General features: G+C 51.0%; 1 protein-coding gene and 1 non-coding gene across 4 annotated transcripts; one reads left to right on the top strand and one right to left on the bottom strand.

Moving 5' to 3' along the window:
* Positions 1–306: 306 nt before the first annotated feature.
* INSIG1 (insulin induced gene 1) lies at positions 307–12,250 on the bottom strand. Of its 3 annotated transcripts, none has more exons than XM_061198985.1 (6): positions 12,154–12,250; positions 11,050–11,482; positions 9,240–9,364; positions 7,832–7,998; positions 7,416–7,515; positions 307–2,060 (listed from the first exon to the last, which is right to left on the bottom strand). In XM_061198985.1, exons 2-6 carry the CDS (start codon positions 11,456–11,458, stop codon positions 1,977–1,979), a joined length of 885 nt encoding a protein of 294 aa, XP_061054968.1. In that variant the 5' UTR covers positions 11,459–11,482; positions 12,154–12,250; the 3' UTR covers positions 307–1,976. The 3 variants fall into 3 exon arrangements, with proteins under 3 accessions (XP_061054968.1, XP_061054965.1, XP_061054967.1); XM_061198982.1 differs by having other exon boundaries at positions 2,021–2,192; XM_061198984.1 differs by lacking the exons at positions 7,832–7,998; positions 9,240–9,364 and having other exon boundaries at positions 2,021–2,192.
* Positions 12,251–17,985: 5,735 nt separating this feature from the next.
* Positions 17,986–18,088, top strand: LOC133097060 (U6 spliceosomal RNA). Its single transcript, XR_009701937.1, has one exon. It is a non-coding gene; the product is annotated as a U6 spliceosomal RNA (small nuclear RNA).
* Positions 18,089–25,177: the final 7,089 nt, after the last annotated feature.

The raw sequence follows: 25,177 nt of genomic DNA, 5'->3' as shown, positions 1-25,177 counted from the left end.
GGGAGAAAGGGCCCTCTCTCCCCGAGAGAGAGGATAGCATTCCTGGGAGAGGACAGAGCAAGGCCCAAGAAGACGCCCAACTTCCCAGGGTCAGTGGGAGGGGCAGGAGGAAGTTAAACTGGGCTAACTACACGTCACTTTCCACCATGAGGAAAAAAAGTTTTCCCAAGAGGTTGTGTTGAAACTTAGTACATTTTGAAAAGCTGTAAAATAGTCTTCCATTCCAAATCTGAATATCCTACAGAGAGAATCCCCCCCTTTTCAAAGAAAAACCCATAAATACGATGGTTGGTTTTGAACCTTTAATAAAAGTAAAAAATGAATGCAAAAGAACACAATGCTGAAAACTTAGTGTGAATGTGAATCTCACTAGATGTTCAAACCTGGTATAGTGCAAATTTTGTTCATACTATTTTACATTTTTACAAACTCAAATGACTTTGGTTCATATACTTGCTGTAAAGTATTGGCAACAAAATTCTTCAGATTCACATCTTTTGGCTACATTGTTTCTAACAGATATAGATTTATTTCCAGTTTAAGAGAAAAAAATACTCACTGTGCATGATCAAGTATATTTGAAAGATTCAATGCCTGCTCTCATCTAATAACTTCTGGTTTTTCATAAAATGCTGATAGCCTCATTGAAAACTCTTTTCACATAGCTGTTTGATTTCAGAAAAATGTGTAAGGGGGTCATTGCAAAGTTCAGAATGATCCTATTTTCTTTTAAACAAAATTCCTCTAAAACAAATTAGCTACAGTAACCTAAAATTTACTCCAGGATATCTTCCTCAAAACAAAACCCAACTGCAACGAGGACCATCACGTGAGGCGAGCCGAGGGCACAGCCCACGGCTGCCGGCAGTGGCTCTGACCGCCAGCTGCTCAAGGGGAAGGAGTCTTCTCATCAAGCCATGTTCACAGAGTGTAAAACAACCAAAACATTTAAATTGCAAAATACAAAAAGGTAAATTTGTGAGTAAAAATTACAAGTTTACTAAACGCACAAAACTGGAGTATTTCAAAGGACCGGCTCAGTGGAGAGCACAGCAACGAAGTAAGTGCACAACCAAGAGGGGCTGTTGCTGAATTTGGCCCCCATGCAGCACTGAAATGGAGAACCCTCTGTAACACCTCATACGTTAAAAAAATAAATATTTAAGAGGATACAAGGCTCAGGTTGGTTTTCATATACATTGCACTTGAAGTTGAAGACCCAGTACTTGCAAACTGGGTCTAACAAACATGGTCTATGCCATTAAATGAATACATTGTGCTCACCACGTCTTTGAGTATTTAGAAACACCAAATGTTTAATACAGTGACATACGCACTCTTCTTTTTACAAGGCAATCACAGATTGCAAATCCCATAGGGCTGTGGAAAAAAAACCAGTCATCTCTGTTCTGGAGTATCAAAGAAACAACACACGATTTCGGCTCACTAAGACTGCCACACGGCAGGCAGGTGCCCCTCCTAGATGATTACGGGTTCTGGAGAAACTGCATAAATACTGAGGTGGACGTTCCAGCACATCACGGTGCAGCACGAGGACCTCTCATTCCCTTCTGCTCTCAGTAAGATTGTCTGCATGCGACTCCCCGGAGGAATGAAAAGCACAGCCGTACGCTGGGACACACGCGCAGCTGCGGGACGGGGCGCCCGGCACTGCCACCCTAAGCTCGCCGCCCCTGCCTTTCTCTTTTTTTACACAACCCTATTTTAGAAATCTTTTGGATAAGTAATATTCCTATTTTATCACACTTCATCTTTGTAAGCACCATCGAGCTCTCCCCTGGGCGCTGATACAAAACCAGAGCTGGTAGTTAGGCTTTAGTTCAAGGCTTGGAAATATGGCAACTTGCTTTTAATGACACATGAAACCGAATCCTCGGGACCCTGCAGCCGGCCGGCCTGCACTTGGCGCCTCCTGAGCAGACCCGGGCATGAATGCCGCCAGGCAAGGTGACATCTCAACACAAGCGGGCATCTTCCCAGTCTGCTACTCTAAAACAGGTGAACTGTTTTCCCGGCGTCGCTTGTACAGTCAGCCCAATCTAAAAAGATTACTGAGGAAAAAAGATAATCTTTGTCACAATCCAGGATCACAGATTTTCTCCCAAATCTTGCCATTCTTCAGGATCAGCGGGTTTGAAGATTCAATCGCTATGTGGCTTTTCAGGAACACCCTACATGTAAAAAGAGAAAAAGGAGCGAGAGAAAATCAGCACTCAATGTATACATATTTTAATCAGCAATTAAGCCGATCCTAAAAAGTGAAAGATAGAAAATTCCTTTGAGTCGGATAAGATGATGGAGACGAGAAATGCGGAGCAGCAGACAAGCTCCAACAACCCCACAGCCGTCCTCTCCCTGCCCGGGGCTAGGAGGGCTAGGAGGGCTAGGAGCCACCGCTTCACCCAGAGGACAGGGCGCGGCCCTCTCAGGCGGGTGGAGGGTGTAACAGCTCAGGAGCCATTTCCACACACGCTTCCTCACTGACTGCACAGAAACTCAGGGAGGTGAACCCTGCCCTTGTCACCGCCGTCCAGGCCCGGCCCGGCCGGTCCTCAGCAGAGGACAGATGTTCCACTGGAGGAGCAGATCCAAGGCCAGATGACCTTCCTGAGGTCACGGGGCTGCATGAGGAGAGACCTCCACGCCTCCTGCCACGGAGCCAGGGCCCAGCGCACGGTCTGACCTCTGGCTTAGCAGCCGGCCGGCCGGCCGGCCGAGGGGAGCGGCGTGCAGGGGCAGCTCCGCACGCGCCCGAGGCGCCAGCTCCAGCCCTGCGCTGCACCCGCTCGGGCAGGTGGTCAGCCTCCTGCGTCTGGATTTCCCCATCTCTCAAGCGGGCTGACAGCAGTCCCTACCTCCAGACTGCCGTTACAGGACTCAGTCAGCTGACAGTGAAACTACTGAGCACAACACCTTGAGCGCAACAGAAGTGCTAATTAACGTTGTTATTACTACCAGCAGCCGCTGGATGGCAAACAGGGAAGGCAAACTGAATTCCACGTGCCAGGGAAGCGCACCTGTAACCAGGTGTCCGGGGCCTGGGCCCCAGGAAGCAGGGCCACGCTCTTCGCCGCGGCAGCTAGAAGCCTTACTTTTTTTGAGAAAAGACTTTAAGCTACAAACAGCAACAGAAACAAATTCTATAAAATGATGCTACGGACTCACTTCTAAACGTGCAGGCTGACAACGAATACCACAAAGAAAAAGCCACTGGGACCATTTAACACTCAAGCAAAGCCCACCTGTAGGTTTGGGGCGTGGCTGCCCTTGACGGTAACCACATTTGTTTTAAGGGCGGTGGGAACTGAGAAGGCGCGAGGGGGAGGGGTGCAGAGGCGCCGGGACGGTCGCCCTCAGAGGGAACAGAGCCACATCGCACTGGACTCGGGCAGCTCTGGTCACCGTGCTGACCAGCGCCCACCTCAGGTCTCCACCTTCAGACCTGCGTCTTCTTCACTCGAATCACGTCCCACCACAAAAGCCTTACTTGGTGAAGTTTTAAACCAAGAATTCACTCTTAAACGCTGCCCCTAAAATACCACGTCAGATCCATCTTCCGTCTAGTGGCACAGCCAGAGGAAAAGAAATGGGCGGTGCTGACCAATCCCATTTCTAAGGCACGGAGCCATTTCCTGGGTTTTAAGGATGGAAATGAGTTTTCAAATTCTTAACAAAGAATAAGCTCACTTTTACAAATAACCTGTTAATTTTTTCCCTTTCTTTGAAGAAAGAAAGACTTGGCTTAAGTGTTTTAACTCCTTCTTTAAAAAGAAAATGTTTAACTTGCTCTTTTTAAAGACGTTCTTGGGTGAGAAAGATTCTAGCAAGGTGCCACTCTGTCCCAGCCTAAACTTTCAAGACTCCCCAAAGAGAATAAACATAAGGTTAACAATTCTGGGACACAAATACACAACAGCGGGGGCACACAGCCCAGTGTGCTAGGAAGCACGAGCCTCAGTGCCCCTGGCTTACGTGCTAGGGTCCCGCAGCCCGGGCCCACGGGACCTTCTCCAGAAGACTGGGATCTGAAACAGCAGTTGTCAGGCAGGTGGAGGAGGGGAGCAGCCACACCTGCAGACGCTTTTCCTGCAGTGCCCTCGCTCCAGCCCCTCACATCCACCTGTTGCTGCTTGGCGGGGAAAGCCCACCCAACAAAAGGTCCTGGGAAAGACTACAGTTGGGCAGGGACACTCAATGTCATGGGGAGTCACAGTTTTCTAAAACAAACCTTATTATAAATGTAGCTGAATCATTCTTCAGCTCTGATATAATCTGAAGCAAATTTAATTTCTTACACTTCCAATTCTATTCTCATGAAAAATACAATTTTGGCTTCATGCACTTATCTTTTACTGCTGCAACAGCATATTTTAGAAAGGCCGTCTGCCAACCCATGGGAGTGGCAAGAAAGGCAGCATCCTCAGTTCAAGCCAAAGTGGACAGAGGATTTGTTAAGAGGAGGGGTAGGTTGAAAGGTTCAAGAGTCAGCGGAATTGGATGTGAAGGCTATGCAATTCCTGTTGGACAAAGGTGGACGTTTTATTAAGATTCTCTACTGCTTTCAGGGTAGATTCGTTTACAGATACTTTGAAGGATGAAAGAAGAGAGAAACAAAAAGGCAGAGACCAGTCTGGACAGACTCAGGGAGCGGCTGCTGGGGTAGGGATGAGAGTCTGGGAGCTCTGGGGGGACTGATTCGCTGCTTCGTCATCCGCAACCCAAGGCCAAGGCTTTGCTCCCAGTAAACAGACAGCACAGAGGCAGAGGGACCAGAGTCCTGCAGTGACCTCCATGTAAACGATCTCAACAGGGCACAGCAGCAGGTCTGCCCACCTCCTGACACACATCCATCCGCTGCGGAGACCTCGGTCACAAACTCCTGTACACACCTTAGTGCTTCTGGTTATACAAGTACAGCTGGCCCTTGAACAACACAGGTTTGAACAGCACGGTTCCACTTATATGCGGATTTTTTTCAATAGTAAATACTACAGTGCTACATGGTCTGTGGTTGGTTAAATCCACGGATGCAGAGGGCTGACTCTACGTTACACTCGGATTTTCAACTTCTCGGAGGGCTGGTGCCCCAACCCACATGCTCTTCAACGGTCAACTGTAATGTTTTCATTGTAAGTTTTAAAAATGCAAAAGAGAAAAAACCCCCAAACTACCTGCAGTTCTCCTTCTCAGAAATCGCCACTTTCGTTCCTTTACACACCCCCGGTCCTGTTCCCTACCATGGGAGCAAGTGCTGCACACCTTTGCCAATCTGACTGACCGATCCTTTAAAACTACTTAAACCTGGTTGCTCAATCTCAGGCCTCAAGTAACTATAATAGGAGTAAGTCTCCCTCATTCGCTCGCCTGACTTCTGGCAGAAACACAGCTGTGACATGATCCGTGATCGTTTTGCCTTTATTCACACTGACTGTGCCCTCCGCTGGGTTTGGAAACCTGGAGAAAAGGGACTTAGCTTTTTTCTCCCTTGGAGCAGCTGGCAGCGGGCGCTCGCTACCACATCTGTTCGGAGGACCCACGCTGGATGCAGCAGCCAGAGGGGGAATCGGTAACACCAGCTGTGACCGCTCCTCCAGCTGGAAAGGGCCTGCCATTTTCCCCTTCAGCTGGGATCCAGGCGTAAGGGTTTAAATTTTCACGGATGTAAATATGGCAGGAGCGCTGGGCTCAGAGACCCGGGAGGGTTGTTTCCCTTCAATGACCTGGGATGTTCATCACCCTCCTCCAGTATCAAGACACAACAGTAACATCCAAATACAAGTTTTTTCCCCAACTTTAAAGAGTGAAAAAGAAGAGAAAGCTTAAGTAGGGAGAATTACAATTATGCCAGCTATCTTAAGTTAGGTTTAAAACTTTCATCTTTTCAAAAACGAAAATGCCTACGACAAGGATGGAATGATCGCTGATAAAACCACCTTCATTCGGCATCGTGACCAAAGGTGTGATTGTGCCACTCTTGTAAAATAAGTTACCTTCAACCATTTCTAGGTGTTAGGAACTTGTGCATGATGTGTAGTGTCTACCTCTATCAAAAAGACCCTTACTAAAAAAAAAAAAAAAAAAAAAAAAAGACCCTTACTTATTAAAGCTGGTTAAAAACCTTCATCTTAAATGCATGGCAGCATCAGCCCAGCCTCCTGAAGTTATAACCAACTGGCTGAATGCTGTCAGTTTTAACTCCACGCAGAGTCATGGGGGTTGAAGACAACTTATCTCAAAAGCCTTATTAGGAATCCTCAACTAAATGGCACTGAAATAAAAATCTCAAAGCAGTAAGGGATCATAGAGCTGCCTCGTTCTACTCTGAACCATAAAGGGCTCCAGGGAGCAGCACAGGGGCACCACGAGACTGTGGCCACTGTGAGTGTGAGAAGAGCCAGGTCCTCTGATGCTGATGAGGGGTCGAGAAAGAAAGTTTTTTCAATTGAGTCTTTCCGTTTTGGCAAGCAGATCCACACAGAGTCACAAAAGGGTGGAAGGCAAGGATGGTTTGGGCACAGGAACCGGTGGAACACATTACAAGTTCCACCTTTCTGAAATCACTTCCATTTTTATGGACCAGCCAAGCAGCCTTCAGATCCGGCTTTCCCACGCCAGTAGCAGCTGGCACAAATAAACGTCCTGTTTTTAAAAACACCATATGAGGAACCAAGTCACGTTTTTGAGAAAGCCCCCAGAGTGTCTCTGAGAGAAATGGCCCTTACAAGATTCTAGTTTCTCTTGTTTTTAGTTCATTTTATTTAAGCCTTCGAGTCAAAGGCTATTCAAAATGACAGTTAAATGTCCACATTTCATCAAAGTGCTCAAGTGTCGATCGTTAACTCCCGAAAAGAACTGCTAAGTTATCCTGACTTCGTTTGTCTTTCTGGCTCTTGGGAAATGGCTCTGTGCGGGGGTCCTGTTTCTCTCTCTCTAGTTATTAGACAGGGTCCAGGCTGGAGTCCACCTACCCAGGGACGCTGAGCCCCCTCCCAGCCTGGTCTGCACTCTCATGGGCCTGGCCTGGGGTCCTTTCCCTAGCATAGCATCATCTGTACCTGCGTGAAGGCGGGGAGGAAACTCATTATAAATCATTCATTTAGCCATTCAGTAACTTTTCTCTGCCAGTTATCACAGGAGCTGCAGTTCATCTGTAACGTGAGTGGAACTCTAGTTCCTTCCTTTTAGTACTCATTGTGAGCTTACAATTCCCTGAATCTTTATAATTTAGCAAAGAGTTACCTGGGTATTGTACCTATTTTTTTTAATACGCTTTTCTGAATAATTGTTGCGAGTCTCAACTAGATATTTATCAACACCAATCATAATGTATTACGAACACTAAGCCTATCAAGCTGGAAACCACAGTCGGGCACGCAGGTGACAATTGTACGTACCATGGCCAGCTGTCGTCCTATGTTTCCCACGGTCACACCTCCCGAGAAGAAGATGCACGGGAGCCAGGAGCGGATGTACAGAAAATCCGGGGACGTGTACCTGGAGAGAAGGAGACATGAGCCCCTGGGCAGCCGGCTCCCCCGGCGCAGGCGGGGCAGGCACACGGCGCACCAACAGCGTTAGTATGTGACATCCACGCTCACCGCCACTGCTCGGTTTTCCTTTACATTAAATTACGCACGGTGCATTTTTAACACGTGAAATCAACAGTAAGCAGCATTTTTGAGAATTTCATGTCTAAGTTTATGCTACGTAATTACAGAAAAAAACATGACATCTCAGCTTAGAAGGTATTTTTTTAAAAAGTTAAGTAACAGCTTCCGGACAGGCGTGATATTTGAGAGCACGTGCTTACTGATAGACACCATTGTACACCAGCAGCTGAGTGATCACAGTGGCAAGGAAGGCGATGGTGATCCCAAGCCCAAGGCCACTTCTTGAACGGTCAAATGTCCACCAAAGGCCCAAAGACAGGGCTGCTAACGTCAAGGAGAGCTGAACGTTATTGGCAAAATCCAATTTCTGGCGATGCAAAGTTAAGGAAAAGCATAACGATTTTTAATACGGTCAAAACCAAAAAAGCCCCAGGGCCTACAATTATGTGTGCACCACATAATTCTTCATCCATAGAAGCTGCCAGGTGAGCTGCAGAGAGCATCTGTTGGATACAAGGTTACCGTGACCAAGATGACCTGGAACTTCTCTGGGATCCCTGGGTCAAAAACTTGACTTTACAAGTAAACTTCCTGAAAGCCACATGTAAAATTCTGCTGGTATTTCAACCACAAAACAACGTATTTTGCTAGTAAGTCATCTATAGTTCCCCTTTTACTTCTTGTTTTTATTAGTAGGTTGAACTGAGCAAGCACAGTCGTTGCTCCACGTCTGCAAGAAGACACCTCACCAGAATGGCATCTAACACGACGTGGTTGCAGCTGGTGGAGACACGACTGGCTTCCGTCACAACACTGCTTATCAACTGCGGACGAAACAAGTTTGTCAGAGCCCTGACCTCTTATAATACCCTTTTCTGACATTCTTATCATTAAAATCAGGGTAGAGCAGATTTAAGAAGCAGTAACTCTAAAAATAACTTTCTCCAGGATTTAAAAATATAATCTAGTTGTGCTAAAGAAACCATAAATCTTTTGAGACGTGGTAAACCACGGCCCGTCTTCCTGAAAAACGCGCTGTGTACAGACATGCAGCATGTTTTGCGTCATGCATTCCACCCATGGATGCCAGAACCTGATCCTGAAGTTAACCTCCACTAAGAACCCTATTCCAGAGGCCACCGCTTCTGACTGGCCCTGGGCCTTCCGTGGTCGTGCCAGGGAGGGACAGAGAAGCAGACAGGCTTCTCCTCCACCTTCTGGAAGGATCAGCCAGGAAGAGTGATGCTCTCGCCACTTCTCACTGGGCCACAGGAACCAGGTCTTCTCGGTGGAAGGATGTAAGGTAGAAATGTAAAGGGAATTCACAAAAGGAACTCTGAGGATCCGGCAGATACCGCCTGAGAAAGGACAGAATAAAGGCATCCACTCTGTTCCTGGTGTTAACTGTTTCCTGAAACGAACTGAAAGGACTCCAAGAACCATTTTGAAAATTGCTGAGAGTAAACTGAGCAACGTGCTCTGAAATAATATACTTGGAAGAAGATGGTTCAACTGCCTCATGATGCGATATATACTCATTAAAAGTAACAAAACTTTCAACGTGTAACGTAAGAAGCTGCTCTGGACAGCACACCCACTGAAGGATACAGCACTGGCGTGATTGATACCAACAAAAACTGCCACACAGCGCATCACACTGGCCCACTCCCTCTTAAACTTGTGTGGCTCTCCAAGGTGACTGTCAATGCAGGGGTAAAGCAAGCCGACAACAGCTGTTGAAGAAAGACAAGGCAGCAGCGTTAGAGAACACCGGCTGAAAATGATGTGATCTCTACGTGGCAATTATTACCATATTTTTCAAACCGTTCCTTTTCCTAGAAGATTTATCAGCTACAATGTAATATTTGAATTAAAACTAATTTTACATTTTTGTTCTCTTTGAATACAAACAAACAAAAATCATTGTTTCGAAATATTTAAAATAAAATCGCAGTTCTTTGGTTTGAAGCACAGAAGGAATGGAGCCAGGGGTTAATTATCCATAAGCAAACCACTTCTGCGCCTACACAGGGAGCCTCCAGTTTGCATCAGTGTTGTTCCATCGTACAGTGGGGAGGGGAGCTTCCACGGGGGCCTTGAGGCCACAGCACCAGTGTGTATAGCCATATACTGAAAGGGTTTAGAAAAACAAAGTAGGAGCCTATCTTTCCAAGAACAAAAATGAGAACACTCCCCCACTGCTTGGTAACCACAGCATCCCTCCCGTGACACGTCCCGGCTGGAACACAGCTCTCCACTCCAGCCTCGTGCTGAGAAGGCAGCGTGTTTCCACAGCGCAGGGGACACACCCAGACTCCAAGGGGGCAGTAGGCAGAGTTAAGAACAGTGGGCCTGTCACTCAGCTGTGTCCCCTTGGACACGGTTGCTTAACCTTTCTGTAATTCAGTTTCCGTGTCTGTAAAATGGAGCTACAGCAGAGTCCTGTTGTAAGGACGAAAGGCAGCAAAACATAGAGAAATGCAAGGTAAGCAGTCTATAAACATCAGCTACGGAGCAAACAGGAGGACATCCCTCTTGTAGCACCGTGGTCACTTAGGTACACGCTTGTTCTGCCCACCAGACCAGGATGCTTGACAGGGGCAGTCTGCTCCCTCTGTACTTCCAACAGCTGGGAGAGCGGAGGCTACAGAAAGCATCTGACAAATGTTTGCGAATCAGTGGATGCTGTGTGATTAGAGAAGTACTGTGACCTTCTGGGCTGAGACCAGTTCAGCAAGTTTACAAAACCAGCCAAATGACCAAGAAATTCTACTCAAAAAAGACAGTCTGCCCGTCCACAATTTGGACTGCTAACCCTGGGTCATGTTTTGTGGCTGGCCAGGTGTACTACAATGTAAACTCTGAACAAGGGATTTGTTTTCCTTCATCTATGGAGCCCAACGTTTTAGGGGGAAGGCCTGGCTTTGGCACGTTCACAGGGCATCCCGAAAAAGGAAGTGCAGGAGGCCGCTGGGGCAGCAGCTCTGCCCACTCGGGCCACGTGACGGTTTGTTTTCAGTTACCCAGCGCTGTAGCATGTTCGCTGGGGCAGCCAATCGCACTGCAGTTCCCTCGCTCACCAGTTCTGCCAGCGGCCAATCGCACAGCTCGCTTGGGATGACAGCTGCGGGCTCCCCCACCACTGTCCTCAGGGCCGGATCAGTAAGAGGGAAGGACCTCGGTCAGCCTGGCACAAGCGTGAAACAGCCAATCATCTCCCCACCTGGTCCCCAGTCGCTGGGCTTCTTCCAGCCTCCAGAGACTGGCATTGCGGATCACCATCCTCTGCCCCCCTCCTTCTCTAAATACAATCACTGGAGATGGCACACTTCCCCTCTGCGGATGGTTCGATTTTCAAATGAACGGTTCTCAGAGGCTGAAAATGGTTCTTCACCAAACATCTTCAGTTTCTACTCACCAGCTGCTGTCCCGCAGCACGGGGGAACCCACCAGGCGGAGGAGAAGATGGTGGCGATGACCTCCTCAGGGAACAGGGTGACGTTCCTCTGGACCTGCAGCAGGTTCAGCACCAGGGCCAGGACCACGCCCACTGAGAACAGCACCAGGCTCCTTTGCACCCAGTGGTGATGCCAGCTGTTGATGTGGCCGCTGCCGCCATGGCCTCCCACGCCACCGCTCGCGGGCCCGTGAGCCGGGTCGGTGCCCCGGGTACTGTGGGCCACCAGGGGAGAGGGGCCTGACACTGGGGAGTTGATCATTTCTCCCACTTTGGCCTCCAGCCCTCTGGCACTGGCCCTCAGGTGGCTTCTGTGCTTCGCGCCCTTAGCGCAGGGACCGCTCCAGGGGTGGTCGTCCAGTCTGGGCATCAGCCACCAGTCTGACAGGCTTTCCTAGAAGGAAGAGGGAGTGTGGAGGTGGAACCCCGATCAAGTTCACTTCCAAAGGACATGGCAGGTCCAGGGAGGCCCAGTCAGAGGGAGGGCTCTGCTCGCCTTCATCGCCGGCACGTCCAGGGAAACCCCCACGGCCTCGGAGTCAGCCGCTCAGGGGAGCCCACGGGCGGGTACCGCGGGGGAGGGCTGCCAGGACCCTGCCCACACACCCCGCCTGGGAGCTGCACAGGCTGTTTGCAGCGGCAGCCAGGTTAGGTACACCTGAGCGTTGAGCGCCCGCCGCAGTGCCCCTCTGCAAAGCCCCGAAGTTCTGGCCCGTCCAGTCCAGAAGTTTTTCAGACCCCGTCCGTCTGCAGGAGGCAGACCCAGCCAGGCTAGCCTGGAGGCAGGCCGCCCCAGGACAAGGTGCTGGGGTCCTCCGGACTGAGAGCACTACTGGCAGAGCCCACCTGGGGTCGGGGGTGCAGCCCCCCGGTGCGGGGCTCGGCTTGGGGTCGGGGCGTGCGCCCAGCCCCGAGGGTCGGTGCCGAGGATCCCAGTGGAGGGCGGTCTCGAGGGGCGGCTGCCAGGAGTGGAGGCGCCGGGACCCCGACATCCCCGCCCGGCCCGACCCCGGGACGCCACCCCCGCCGCCCCCGACCCGGGTCCCCTCGCTGCGCCTCGCGTACCTGGCTGAGGGGCGCCCGCCCGCGGGCTCGCCGAGGGAGGAGATCGCCGAGGAGCGTCACGGCCCAGACCGCCTAGAGTTGAGCCTGCGGCGTTCAGCGCGCCGCGCAGCTTATAAAGCGGGCGGCGGGGCCCCGGGTCACGTGACCCCGCCCCGGCCCGCCGCCCGGCCCGCGCGCCAGGGGGCGTGGCCTCCGCGCGCCCCGCCCCGCCCGCGCGCCCGTCCGCTCGTGGTCTGGTGAGGCGGCCGCGACCAATCGGGGGCGGGCGACCCATATGACGTCATCACACGCCACCGCAGCCCTTCGTCCGGCGCACTGACTCGGGAGCGCGGACGGACGGCGGACTGACAGCGCTGGGGGCCAGACGGGGGGAGCCGGACGTGGGGGGGCCGGACAGGGACGGACTGACGGACGGGGCTGGGGGGGGGGAGGGGACGGACAGACCGAAGGACGGAGCTGGGAGGGGACGACGGGCTGGGGGACCGACGGACGGACCGATGGACGGGGCTGCGTCGACAGGCTGGGGGACTGACCGACGGACGGGGCCGGGGGGTGGGGCACAGGCTGACGGACGGGGCTGGCCGAGAGCGCCCCGGACCTCGGGCGGGCGGCTCTCCGCGTAGGTTCGGACCGGACGGCGGCGGGAGGGCCGTTTCCAGCAATTGGCAGCCGCGGGCCTGGCGTCGGGTGGTTGAACACCTTAGTCCCCAGACCCTGACGCAGGCGTGGCCTATTCCAAAGCTTCCCCAGTGAGGCCTCGCCAGCTGGTCACTCTCCGCACCTGCGTGTCACCTGATGATGCTCTGATCTCTGTTCCCTGACCTGCTCCCTGAGGTTCCTGACAGTCACCGCAGCTGCTAATTTAAAGCGGGTTCGGGTGTGCAGTGACCGGAAGGTGCTGGCATGCGTAGTGAGGGCTTGGAGATACGAGTTGTTTATCGTGTGTGCAAGGATGTGCGTGTTGTGAAGGGTACTTTTATGTTTCCCAGCCACCAGAGGGGTTCAGGAAACTTACGACATAAGATCCTTTATGAAAATGAAAATGATGAAATTTTCATAAAATAATTTCTTCTAGTTTCTAATTATCTTTCCTTTCATGGGAAAACAAACCGTCAAAACCACTCATGAAAAAATAAGGTGTTGTTTTATCTTGCTGATGTAATGTGTTTATACCCTGTTTGCCACATGGGTCTCACTATCTAAAGAGGAGGGCAGGCCCCTCGCCAACTGAAAACCCATATCTTGTTGAGCAAGATCGTATTATTAAGATGTCCTTGAAAAACAGTAGAGAAAGTCTATGGTCTTTTGTGCTGTCTGCGGGTGAGCAGAGATTGAGAGGAACTTTGTGCTCTAAATAGCAAATTCTCTCACGGCCAAGAGACCCTACAGGCTTAGGCAGTGTGAAATACCATATTGTGTGGCATCTTCCACATCAGGGTTTCTGGCTTTATGCCAGAAGGTTAAAAAAAACCTGAACATCTTCCAGAGGTATCAACATTTCTCAAATTTGATTTGGGGGGTGGGGTAGGATTCACACGAATTTCTAATGGTAATCAGGAGACTTAAAGGAAAAGTAATGCTGGCAGTGTATGTGTTTACTCTCCCAGACCATAATGGTGTTTCCTTAGGAAACCTGAGAAGCGCTACAAAAGACAGTTGCCTTGTTAGCGTGTTCCTGTTGCCCCAGGGTCGGAACTGGTTTCTCTTCTTTGTCTCCTTTACCTGACGGGCTAGACACAGCCTGGTTGTGTGGATGTCCTACCCCGCCCCCCCCCCCCCCCCCCGTCCATGATGCCAACGTGGCATGAACTTAACCTAATCTTCTACTTCTGTGAAAACATAAAAGACTGTTGTCACTGTGGATTATGACCAAAATTGCTCTCGAATGGTTATGTTCAATCGAGACAGCATTTGCTAGTAATGTGACTTGTTTTCATTTCTTGAGCCTGACCCAGACAAAGCAGGAGTTGGTGGAGAGGAGGGTTCCGTCTTCAGCTCTGCCTGTGGGCAGGCAGGACCAGGCTTTCCTCTCTCTGCCCTGGTCACAACTATGTACTTTGTTCCCAAAGGTTCAAAGCAGTTTTGACTCCAAGGAATCCAAGAAAGGCTTGGAGCCTTGAAAGGCTCCAAGTGGCCTTTCTCTCCACTTCCTGCATAAGTACATGAAGATATGTTTCTGTGTGTGTGTATACCTTCACAGTAATGTTGGAACCCACAAAGTTCCAAAAAGCTGCCCAGCTATCAACCAACAGGAAACTGGTCCAATAAATGATGGCACATCAGTACGATGGGATACTGTATAATTGAGAGTCATCCCTTCTTCAACCATCAGAAGCTTGTGCTGGGTCTCCCCTACCCCACCCTCAAGTTCAGGTCCCATACACACAGGTTAGGAAGCACTGATGTAAATCAAGCTCTTAACCTCATGGAGATGCATATACATCACAGCCTTGACCCTGAAATGTAGGCGTGTCATGGATTCAGTTGGGAAACACCAGCAGATACAGGAAGATGTAGCACATCTGCTTTCAAAACCTGGTGTATTCAGATATATGCGGCCCAATAAACCAAGGTGACAGCTCTTTGCTTACCTGCTGAACTGCTGTAGACAGGGATTCCCGGCAGCACAGGAATCAGTGTATCTGTCTTCCGGGATCTAAGATAGTTTTCTTCATCTTTTTTCTCTTGCCATTCTGCGTGGCCATGCAGACTATCCCAATATCTGAATATTTCAGTTTCAATGTTCCTTATGTCCAAGTACATATCTTATAAAAAACACTTTATGGGTTCCTGTGTTGTCTGTCTGCTGTGCAGAAAAGGGCTGTTAATTCCATTAGCTAATTGGTGTGTTAGGGTCTGTTCACTCAGTTACCTTTTTCTCTCTACCGGAGCAGATGTTAATGCAGCCCAGCCTCTGACTCTCCATCCCCTCTGGCGTCTGTACTGGGACTCTGTGAACCAGGGGGCTCCTGGAGCCACACAGAGGCCCCGGGGACCCGTTGGAAGGCGGGAGGGATGCCTGTGAGCTGCATTCTGTCTGGTTCCTGCCGAGGGCTGTCAGCATGGCCTCCATCTCAGGTAGCGTTGGTCACTGCATCCCCAGGGTGTGTGGTTTGCCTAAATGCCTGTGGAGTCTGGCCCCATGGCAGAGGTCAGTCTAGGGGAATGACAATGGAAGGATTTGGATTTACTGTCTGGAGACCACAGCTTCGATATCAGAAACCATATTCAAATATTTTGAGAGTTTGAAATGCCATTATCTCCAGCGAGGCTGTTATTGATGCAGTTTCTCTGTTCAACATAATGGGCTCTGTTCTCTCCAGCCCCAGTCAGTGACTCTGAGTTAAGTATCTGGGGAAATGTGTTCATGAGGGTCCCATTTAGTTCTTAATTGTACCACTTTATATTAATCATTATAGATGTGCTATTACGCAAGGGGAGTTTACTGTCCCTTATGAACTAAACCCAGTCCCGTGCCTTCTCCCCAGACCACTCACTAAGGGCACGATGCTCGGTAGCTCTTCTGGACCCAGACGAATCGTGGGATCATGGGCGGTGTGTGTGTGGGGGGCTGTTCTAAGAACGTTAAGACATCGTGTAGTGGGCAATCTATGGCTCTTAGTTTGTATTCCTACTGTCCTTTTAATTATAACATTAATAACCATTGAAAAAATAACCTATTTAAATAACCTATTTTTGAAAATAGGGTAGATGATTAAGTATATTATTATTTTTTTTAAATTAATTAATTTATTTATTTTTGGCTACTTTGGGTCTTTGTTCCTGTGCGCGGGCTTTCTCTAGTTGCGGCGATAGGGGGCTACTCTTTGTTGCGGTGCGCGGGCTTCTCAATGCGGTGGCTTCTCTTGTTGCGGAGCACAGGCTCTAGGCACGCGGGCTTTAGTAGTCATGGCTCGCAGGCTCGGTAGTTGTGGCTCGTGGGCTCTAGAGCGCAGCCCCAGTAGTTGTGGTGCCCAGGCTTAGTTGTTCTGCGGCGTGTGGGATCTTCCCGGACCAGGACTCGAACCCATGTCCCCTGCATCGCCAGGTGGATTCTTAATCACTGCGCCACCAGGGAAGCCCAGTATATTATTTTTTAATAGGAAAACATCACGTGCTTATTGTAAAACATTCAGAAAACGTGAAAATACATTTTTTAAAAAATCCATAATTCCCACCATCTAGAGACACTCACTGTAACTTTTTGGTGTATTTCCAGATATTTTTCCTATGCATGTATGTGTGTGTTTTTTAAAAAAAACAAACAAAAAAACACAAGTAGGATCATACTTTGCGTATAGTGGAACCAGGCCTTCGGAGATCATGCATAGACCGTGTCATCACTTTTTAACAGCTTTGTTGAGACAAAATTCACTGATCTTGTAATTCACCCATCTAAAGTGTACGATTCAATAGCTCTTAGTATATGCACAGAGTTGCGCAACCATCAGGGCAGCCAGTATTAGAAGATTTTATCACCCTGAAAGAAGCTCTGTGTGCCGAGCTATCATTCCCCTCATGCGCTGCCTCCCACCCCAGCCTCCAGCTTCCACTCCCCAGCCCTAGGCAACTACTAATCTCTTTTCTGTCTCTATAGGTTTTCCTGTTCTGGAGTTGCATATGAACGGAATTATATAATATGTGGTCTTTTGTGTTTAGATTCTATCACTTAGCATGATGTTTTCAAGGTTCATCCTCATTGTACCACGTACCAGTACTTCATTCCTTTTTATGGCTGAATAATATCCCATTATGTGGAAATACCACATTTTGTTTACTCACCAGTGGATGGGCAATTGTGTTGTTTCTCCTGTTTGTCTGTGACGAATAATGCTTCTTACAAACATTTGTGTGTGAGTTTCTGTGTGGACATATGTGTTCACTTCTCTTGGGGGGAACTGCTGAGAGTGGACTTGCTGACCATCTAGTAACTATCTTTAATTGTTTATGGAACTGCTGGACTCTCTTCCAAAGCAGCTGTACCATTTCACATTCCCACCAGCAGCATATGAAGGTTCTGATTTCTCCACCTCCTCACCAATGCTGGTTGTCATCTGACTTTTTGATTCTAGTTATCCCAGTGGGTGTGAAGTGTGTGTGTCGTCGTCTTGATAGCAGGTTGGTATTCTTCCTGTATGTTGGGGAGTGTCTTAGCTTGTTTGCTAAGACTTTACTGATAAGTGTCATCTCAACACGAGTGAGGGAATGAAGTGTGTGAACCAGTGAAGGAGGAAATACAAGGCAGAGCCTTACCGACATGGCTGCAGCTGTCCGAGAAAACACATCCACTTGCCTGGTCGTGCACCATGTCTCCCATACAGGCTGCGGAGAACGAACATGTTTTACAAGAACAGTCCTTTGGGGAAAAGAAAAAAAAGAGTATCTTTAGTTTTCTGTCTCGCTTCTCTGGTTGGTCAAGTTTGTCCCTTGGTCACTACGTCCTCTGCTGTCCTGATTCTGGTTCTCGGCCCCTCCCTGTAGCTGCTGGGCATCCAGAGTCCACAGCCAACAGCGAGTGCATCATCGGAGTCTGAAGCGGTAGGAAGAGCCCAGGGCTGCTTCTGTAGGTCCAGTTGGGTCAGATGGTCCGTTCCTGTGTCAGTCACTCAGAAAGGGAATAGAAGATTCGTGAGAGCCCAACCCTTTGATTTACAGAGACCGCTGCAAATGGCGGCCAGAGTCTTTGGAGGATGCACCAAGGCAGGGTGCGTGGGGTGAAGAATGAATAAGCGTCGGCGGCCCTCGGGGCGGAGAGGAGGAGAAGGCTGCAAAGGGCACTGGGATGGAAGGTCCAGAAACAGGAAAAGGTATGTGGTTAGGAAACCCAGGGAGGTGCTCCCGTTCGCAGCACAGACACTAAATGGAACGACACACAGATCAGCATGGGCCCTGAGCAAGGATGACATGCAAATCTGTAAACGCTTCTTCCATGTTAAAGGGAAAATAAAAAAGAAATCCGGAGAGGTGTGTTCCACGAAGGAGAGTCAGCAGAGGCAAAGGCCAGCTCCTGTCCGAAGGAGGCAGTGATGAGACGTGGGGACCTTGCGGGGGACAGCGCGGAGTCAGGCTGCTGCTTCATAAGGAGCCAAGTTGGACAAGGAGGGGAGAACAGGGCTGGAGGAGAACGTGGGCTGGAGGGGTTTTCTTTTGTTTTAAAGATGGGAGAGACACACATTTAAATGCTGATGGAAGATTCCAGTAGAAAGAGAGAGAAAAGGGGGAGAAAGTGTGGGTAACTCCTGAAGAGTCCTGCTGAGGAGGGCCGGGTGTGGGGTGAGTAGGGGTTGGCTGTCCCCAGGAGGGCGCCCCTGAGGAAGGCCTGGGCCCGCAGGCGGTGGTCCTGGAGGGTGGGCTCTAGGGCGCTGCCCTCAGGGCTTTCGGGTTTGCTGGAGGCTTCGGAGCGAGGGGTGAGCTGGCAGAGCGAGGGCCTCTCAGGCTTCGTGCCGGGACTCCACAGGGTCTGCAGGGTGGCGCGATGATTCCTTTGTGCACCATCTGGGGGCGTCAGAAACTGGGTTTTTCCAGGTGCAACAAAGGAAGGACACCGGGGCAGGGAAGGTTAGCATATCGAGTGGTTCATGGAAGTGGAGCGGAGGCCCGGGGAGGGGGCAGCGGCCCCCCGGGAGGGAGAATCGTGCAGAGTGCCATGAGAACTCGGTGTTCCCTCCCCCGTGCGGGCATCTGTGTTCTGTCCACTGGCATAACCCAAGCACCTACACATGCGTTACTGGATACACGATCTGGAGGAGAAACTCCGGTCACATGGGGGGTTTCAGAGGGACAGCAGCTGTGGATGATGGTGACAAGCCACGGAGTGGCCCTGGAGTTGGGCGGCCGAAGTGGTGAGGAAGAGCCACGCGGGCCATGGGGTCAGGCAAGGAGAGGCCGAGGCATGGCTGAGTCGTACTTGTGGGGGAGGACAGAGTTGCTTAGGCAGGATGGGCTGTGGAGGACGCCGTGTGCCTGGCCCCCAGTCCCCAGGGAGTGACGACAGTGGACTCGGACGATGGTAGGTGGCTGTGGCTAAGAGGCTGCACTGGGTTGAATAGTGTCCCCCCAGATTCGTGTCCTTTCTGGGATCTCAGACTACAACCTTATTTGGAAATTGGGTCATTGCAGCTGTGATTAGTCAAGATGAGGTCATGCCGGAGCAGGGCTGGCCCTTACTCCAACATGACTGGTGTCCTAATAAGAAGAGGGACAGAGCCACAGAGAGAAAGGACACAGAGAAAGGCCACGTCATGATGGAGGCAGAGAGTGGAGAGATGCAGCTGCAAGCCGAGGAAGCCGAGGGTGGCCGGGAGCCCCCGAAGCTGAAAGGGGCGGGAAGGGCCCTCCCCTAGAGCCTTCAGAGGGAGCATGGTGCTGACGGCACCTTGATTTCAGACTGCTGGTCTCTAGAACTGAGAGACAATAAATGCCTGTTGTTTTAAGGCCCCCAGTTTGTGGTGCTTCGTTACAGAGGCCCCAGGAAACTAACGCAGAGGGAAGGACAGGTCTGTGGGACAGCTGCACAGCAGGTGGCACGGGACAGCCAGCTCCTGCCAAGGCCCGGAGGCGTGGCCGAGGGCGGGGAAGAGGCCGAGATAGCGGGCGAGTTCGCTGTCCAGACGGGGATTTCTAGAGGGCGGGGGCGTAGCCGGGAGGAGGACGGGGAATCAGGGAAGAGCAGAGGTGGGCGGGCAGCGTCTCATCGTGCCTCGCAGCCCTGTCTTCCCTGGTTATGGTCCAAAATGCAGACGCCCAACGTGGCCTCTGTTATCATTATTATTTTTTAATATTTATTTGTTTGTCTGCGCCGGGTCTCCATTGCAGCATGTGGACGCTTAGTTGCGGTGTGCATGCGGGATCTAGTTCCCTGACCGGGGATCAAACCCGGGCCCCCTGCATTGGGAGCGCGGGGTCTTAACCTCTGGACCACCAGGGAAGTCCCTGGCCTCTGTTATTCAACCTTCACAAACACCTGAAGGATAGGGGTCGTCTGTTACCTAGCTGTGAAGAAGTTGAGTCCCGAATTAAGAAATTTGCTCAGAGCTGTTGCACGTGAGTGACAGAGCGGGGATTCAAATCCAGGTCCATCTGAGTCGCAAGCTGCTGCCCTCCCTCCTCCTTCCTACTCCCCCAAACCCTCATTGAGCATCTGCTGTATACAGTGTATACAGAAGCTCAGGCATCTACATGTGTCCTGTACAAGCTCACAAGCTGGTAGAGAAGGGCATCGTGTGAGCTTCGCAGGGCTGTAGTAGCAAATTGTCATAAACTTGTGGCTCAGAATAAAGCACATTTATTGTCTTAAGTGTTCTAGAGGACGGAAGTCCGAAATGGGCTTCAGTGAGTTAAAATCGAGGCATCACAGGCTGCGCTCCTTCTGGAGGCTCCCTGCCTCTCCCAGCTGCTGGAGACCCCCCCACCCTGGGTTCGTGGCCCCTCCTATATCAGCCTGACCTCTGCTTCTGTCCTCCTGTCTCCTTCTCTGACTCTGCGGCTTCCCCCTGTCACTTCTGAGGACCCTCCCGGGTAATCCAGGACAATCCCCCCATCTCAAGAGCCTTGAGTTAACCGCATGTGCAGAGTCCCGTGGTCGCGCAGGGTACCATGGTCCCAGGCTCCAGGGATTAGGACGGGGACAAATGGGAGGAGCACCGTGTCCTGCAGCCGGAGACGTGGCACCGCCGTCCGATGCAGGTTTCCTCGCAGAGGTTCACACAGGATGCCATGGAAACACAGACGTGCCCCTCAGGGCTGAGATGCTCGAGCCTGTCACGTGAAGACAGCGGCAGTGGGGCCGGGTGTGAGCACGGCTGGGGGGTCGGGTCAGTGTCTGGAGGAGGGAGGGGAGTTCCTAGGGCCAAACCCCGAGGGACATGCTCAGTAACTTGGGCTTTATCCCCTGGGCTGATGTCTGCAGACCTTAATTTTTTCTGGAGAAGGAAAGATTTATTACTACTTGCAGCAAGTAAGGAGAACACCGGGGATCTTTCCCAAAGCAGTATCTCCTCTCTGCAGACCTTTTCTGATCACATGTTTCTGTTGGTTAAACGAGGGTTAGCTCTCACCCTAACTAAGTGTGTCAGTGTATTTAAAAATTATACGTGTATCGCTATACTAATACCTTGTGTACTTTTATAAGACGTATAAAACAGGAATTTACTAACAGAACGCCCTGAATTTTAGCTGGACACGTGATGACACTTCCCAGGCTCCCTTGAGGTCAGGTGTGGCCATGGGCCAATGGGATGTGAGCAGATGTGCCTGGGCCACTTCTGGGTCATCTCTTTTTAAAAATTAATTAATTAATTAATGTATTTATGTACATATGTATGTATGTATGTATGTATTTATTTTTGGCTGCATTGGGTCTTCGTTGCTGCGCGCAGGGTTTCTCTAGTTGAGGCGAGCTGGGGCTACTCTTTGTTCCGGTGCATGAGCTTCTCATTTTGGTGGCTTCTCTTGTTGCGGAGCATGGGCTCTAGGTACGTGGGCTTCAGTAGTTGCAGCATGCGGGCTCAGTAGTTGTGGCTCACAGGCTCTAGAGCACGCGGGCTCCATTAGTTGTGGAGCACAGGCTCAGTAGTTGTGGCGCACGGGCTTAGTTGCTCCTCGGCATGTGGGATCTTCCCGGACCAGGGATCGAAGCCGTGTCCCCTGCCTTGGCAGGCAGATTCTTAACCACTGCGCCACCAGGGAAGTCCCTGGGACATCTCTTTAAAGAGAAAGTGCTTTCCTGAGTCCCTTCTTAGTCTCCCCTTATTCCTGCAACAGAGAATGTGGACGGGAAGGTGAGCCAGCTTCTCCCCTGCAGACAAGATGACACTGGCAGGACAGAGGAGACACAGGCCCTGTCGAATGACCCGTGAAGCACAGTCTGCTCATGTCCACATGATTTCAGGAGAGAGAGCTAAACATCTGCCTAAGTCTGTCATCTTTCATCGCCCAGTTACAGCAGCTTTGGTTTTACCCTGATGCGTATACCGTGTTCATGTTTAAGCTCAAGTTGTTTTTCCTGAGTGCTTTGCCGTGAGATGTATAACAAAGCTCCGCCTGGCAGAAAATATGTTCATGGCCGCTTCCCATCTCCTTACAGGGGATGGTAAGGATTTTATTGCTATTATATACACACACGGATTATGAAGTGGTTTTTGAGTTAAGATGACCTATAAGCCACATCGGGGGCTGCAGTGTGGTAGCCGTGGGCTGAAATACACACTGGTGGTGTGACCCACGTGTGCCTGGGCATGTCACGTCAGGCGTGGCCTGCAGCTGCCGGTCTGGCTGAGCAGAGTTGCTGCTGTCAACCTGTTTGGTGAAAGTTAGCAGAACTGGATTTCTGTTTAGAAACACTTTGCAGAGCCCTGGGGTGCTCCAGGCGTGGGGCGTCTCGGGAGCTCGGGAGCGGTCGTGCTCTCACTCTTTGCTCTGGGAGACGATCACACCTGGATGGGCCAAGACCAGGTGCAGCAGTAACTGCCTGGGGGGACGGGCCGCGGCGCGATGTTGGCTCACCTGGGGGCTGGAGGGGAGCCGGGAGCCGGGAGCTCTGGGGTAGAGTGTGGGGTTCGCTGTGCCTTCTCTCCCCTCCGTGCCTGGGACCAGGTGGAGCTGGTGGGGTCTGTGGCCCGTTGGGATGAGCCCCCTTTCCCCCCCAGAAGGTCTCAGGGAGCACAGAGCCCATGACCCCTGCCGAGTGGCCCTTCGGTCCAGGGTCCGTGAGGGAGAAGAGGGCATTGTGTCTTCTACTCGGCCGCGGCCGGAGACAGGGTGGGGCAGAGACCCCCATCCTCAGGACCGAAGGTGGAAAGGCCTGGCTCCCCTTCCTGCCTCAGAAGTGAGCGAGGGGTACAGCCTGGGGACAGCGGCTCTGAGAATGTCTGTGCATCCCTGGTTTGTTGCTGTTTTTAATCCTTTGTCGCTTTCCCTGTGGTTATTGGCAACAAAATCTTTAAAACAGAAAAAGGGTGTTCATATGTGCCCTTGTTCAAGATTAACAAGAAAGAGGAAAAGTGGAAAAATGACAACCTGCTTTTTAGCCAGGTTTGGGGTGAGCTGGGGGGAATCGGGGACAGGGCCCCAAGGGATAAAGTGGGTGACGGTAGCAACACAGAGAGGACAGAGGCTGCCTGGGGTACGAGTCTGGCCCAGCTGCATAACAGGGAGGGTTTCTGGAATTCCTCGGGGATGCAGAGGGAAGGGGGAGGTTCCCAGCGGGTCTGGCGGGTGGTGCTGCCGTCCAGCTGGCTGGTGACCGTGGGTCCTGGGGGAGGAGCAGGTCGGGCTGTGGGATCGGGCTAGGGTGGGAGGGAGGGTGGGGGATGCTGGGAAGGTGCTTGGACACGTAGGGGTCTGGACCCCAGCAGATTTCAACAGGAACGTGTGTAAAAGATGGAGGAAGCAAAGGAGACATAGTGACGGCCAATGAGCACATGAAAATGTGTTCAACATCGCTAATCATCAGGGAAACGCAAATCAACCCCGTCATGAGATGCCACCTCACACCCACGAGGTTGGCTATTACTAAAAACAGAAACAAAAGACAGGTGTTGGCGAGGACGTGGGGCAGTTGGAACCCTGTGTATTGGTGGTGGTGACGTAAAATGGTGCCATCCGGATGGAAAATAGAGGAGCGACTTGTCAAAAAGTGAAACATAAAATTACCGTACAATTCAGCAAGTCCACTTCTGGATTTATACCTGAAAGAAGTGAAAGCAGGGATTCGAACAGGTATCTGTATACTGTGTTCGTGGCGGCATTATTCACTGTAGCCAAAAGGTGGAAGCACCCTAAGTGTCTGTCAGTGGATGATGGATAAACAAAATGAGGTCCGTCCACACAATGGAATATGATTCAGCCTTAAAAAGGAAGGACGTTCTGTCACCTGCTGCAACAGGGATAGACCTTGAGGACAATATGCCAAGTGAAACAAATGAGTCACAGAAAGAGTAATACTTGGAGATTCACTTATATGAGGTCCCTAGAGGAGTCAAATTCATAGTCAGAAAGTAGATGGTGGAACTTCCCTGGCGGTCCAGTGGTTAAGAATCCGCCTTCCAATGCAGGGGATGCGGGTTTGATCCCTGGTTGGGGAACTAAGATCCCACATCCCTCAGGGCAACTAAGCCCACGCACTGCAACTACTGAGCCCACGTGCCACAACTAGAGAGGAGCCCGCATGCCGCAAAAATGATCCCGCGTGCCGCAACTAAAACGCGACACAGCCAAATAAATAAATAAATAAAAATTTTAAAGTCAGTATTTAACAGAAAAAAAAAGAAAGTAGATGGTGGTTACCAGGGGCTGGGGGGAGGGGAGAATGGGGGGGTAGTGTTTAATGCGGACAGAGTTACAATTTAGGAAGGTTCTGGAGATGGATGGTGGTGATGGTTGCAGAACAGTATAAGTGTACTTAACACCACTGAACGGTGCACTTAAAAGTGGTTAAAACGGTAAATTTTATGTTACGTATATTTTACCACAATTTTTAAAAATGTGACGAAAAAAGACAGACCTGAAGAAGAGGAAGGCAGACCTGACGGTGGCCTGGTTTTTCGTTTTGCATCTGATGACACCAGGTCTGCCTTCCGCGGCCCCTGGTTACAGTGAGGAGAGAGAGACGAAGGAGAGGCCCTCGTCCAGACCCTCGGCTGCCACGCGCTCAGCATCGTCGTGGGGCTGCAAGGCCTCTGTTATGCGTCGTCTTCTCTTTAAGCTTCTTTTCTTGGTCCTCGTCAGCCTCTCTTCCGTGCTCTCCCAGCGCTTGACCTCTGGACTTCAGTGATCTTTGCACACTGAGTGCTAGCATTTGCTAAAAGGCCAGCTGTGTTACGAGAGCGCTCTCGGGTCACCGGGGGATTCCACGACTCCTTGGGGTCATCCCTTGGTGGATCCTCTCAGGATATTCCCCGGAGCTCCTTATCACCTGCGCCGCCCATCTGCTCTCACCCTGCTGATAGGTCTGCCCCGCAGGCTGCCCCCGAGACCACATCTCCCTGACCCCCTTGCTGGCTGCCTGGGGGTGGGGTCTGGCCAG

Source organism: Eubalaena glacialis, chromosome 8 (genome assembly GCF_028564815.1).
Source record: "Eubalaena glacialis isolate mEubGla1 chromosome 8, mEubGla1.1.hap2.+ XY, whole genome shotgun sequence".
NCBI classification, from domain to species: Eukaryota; Metazoa; Chordata; class Mammalia; order Artiodactyla; family Balaenidae; genus Eubalaena; species Eubalaena glacialis.
The sequence above is the reverse complement of the archived record's forward strand: the minus strand, read 5'-3'. Positions and strand labels throughout refer to the sequence as shown.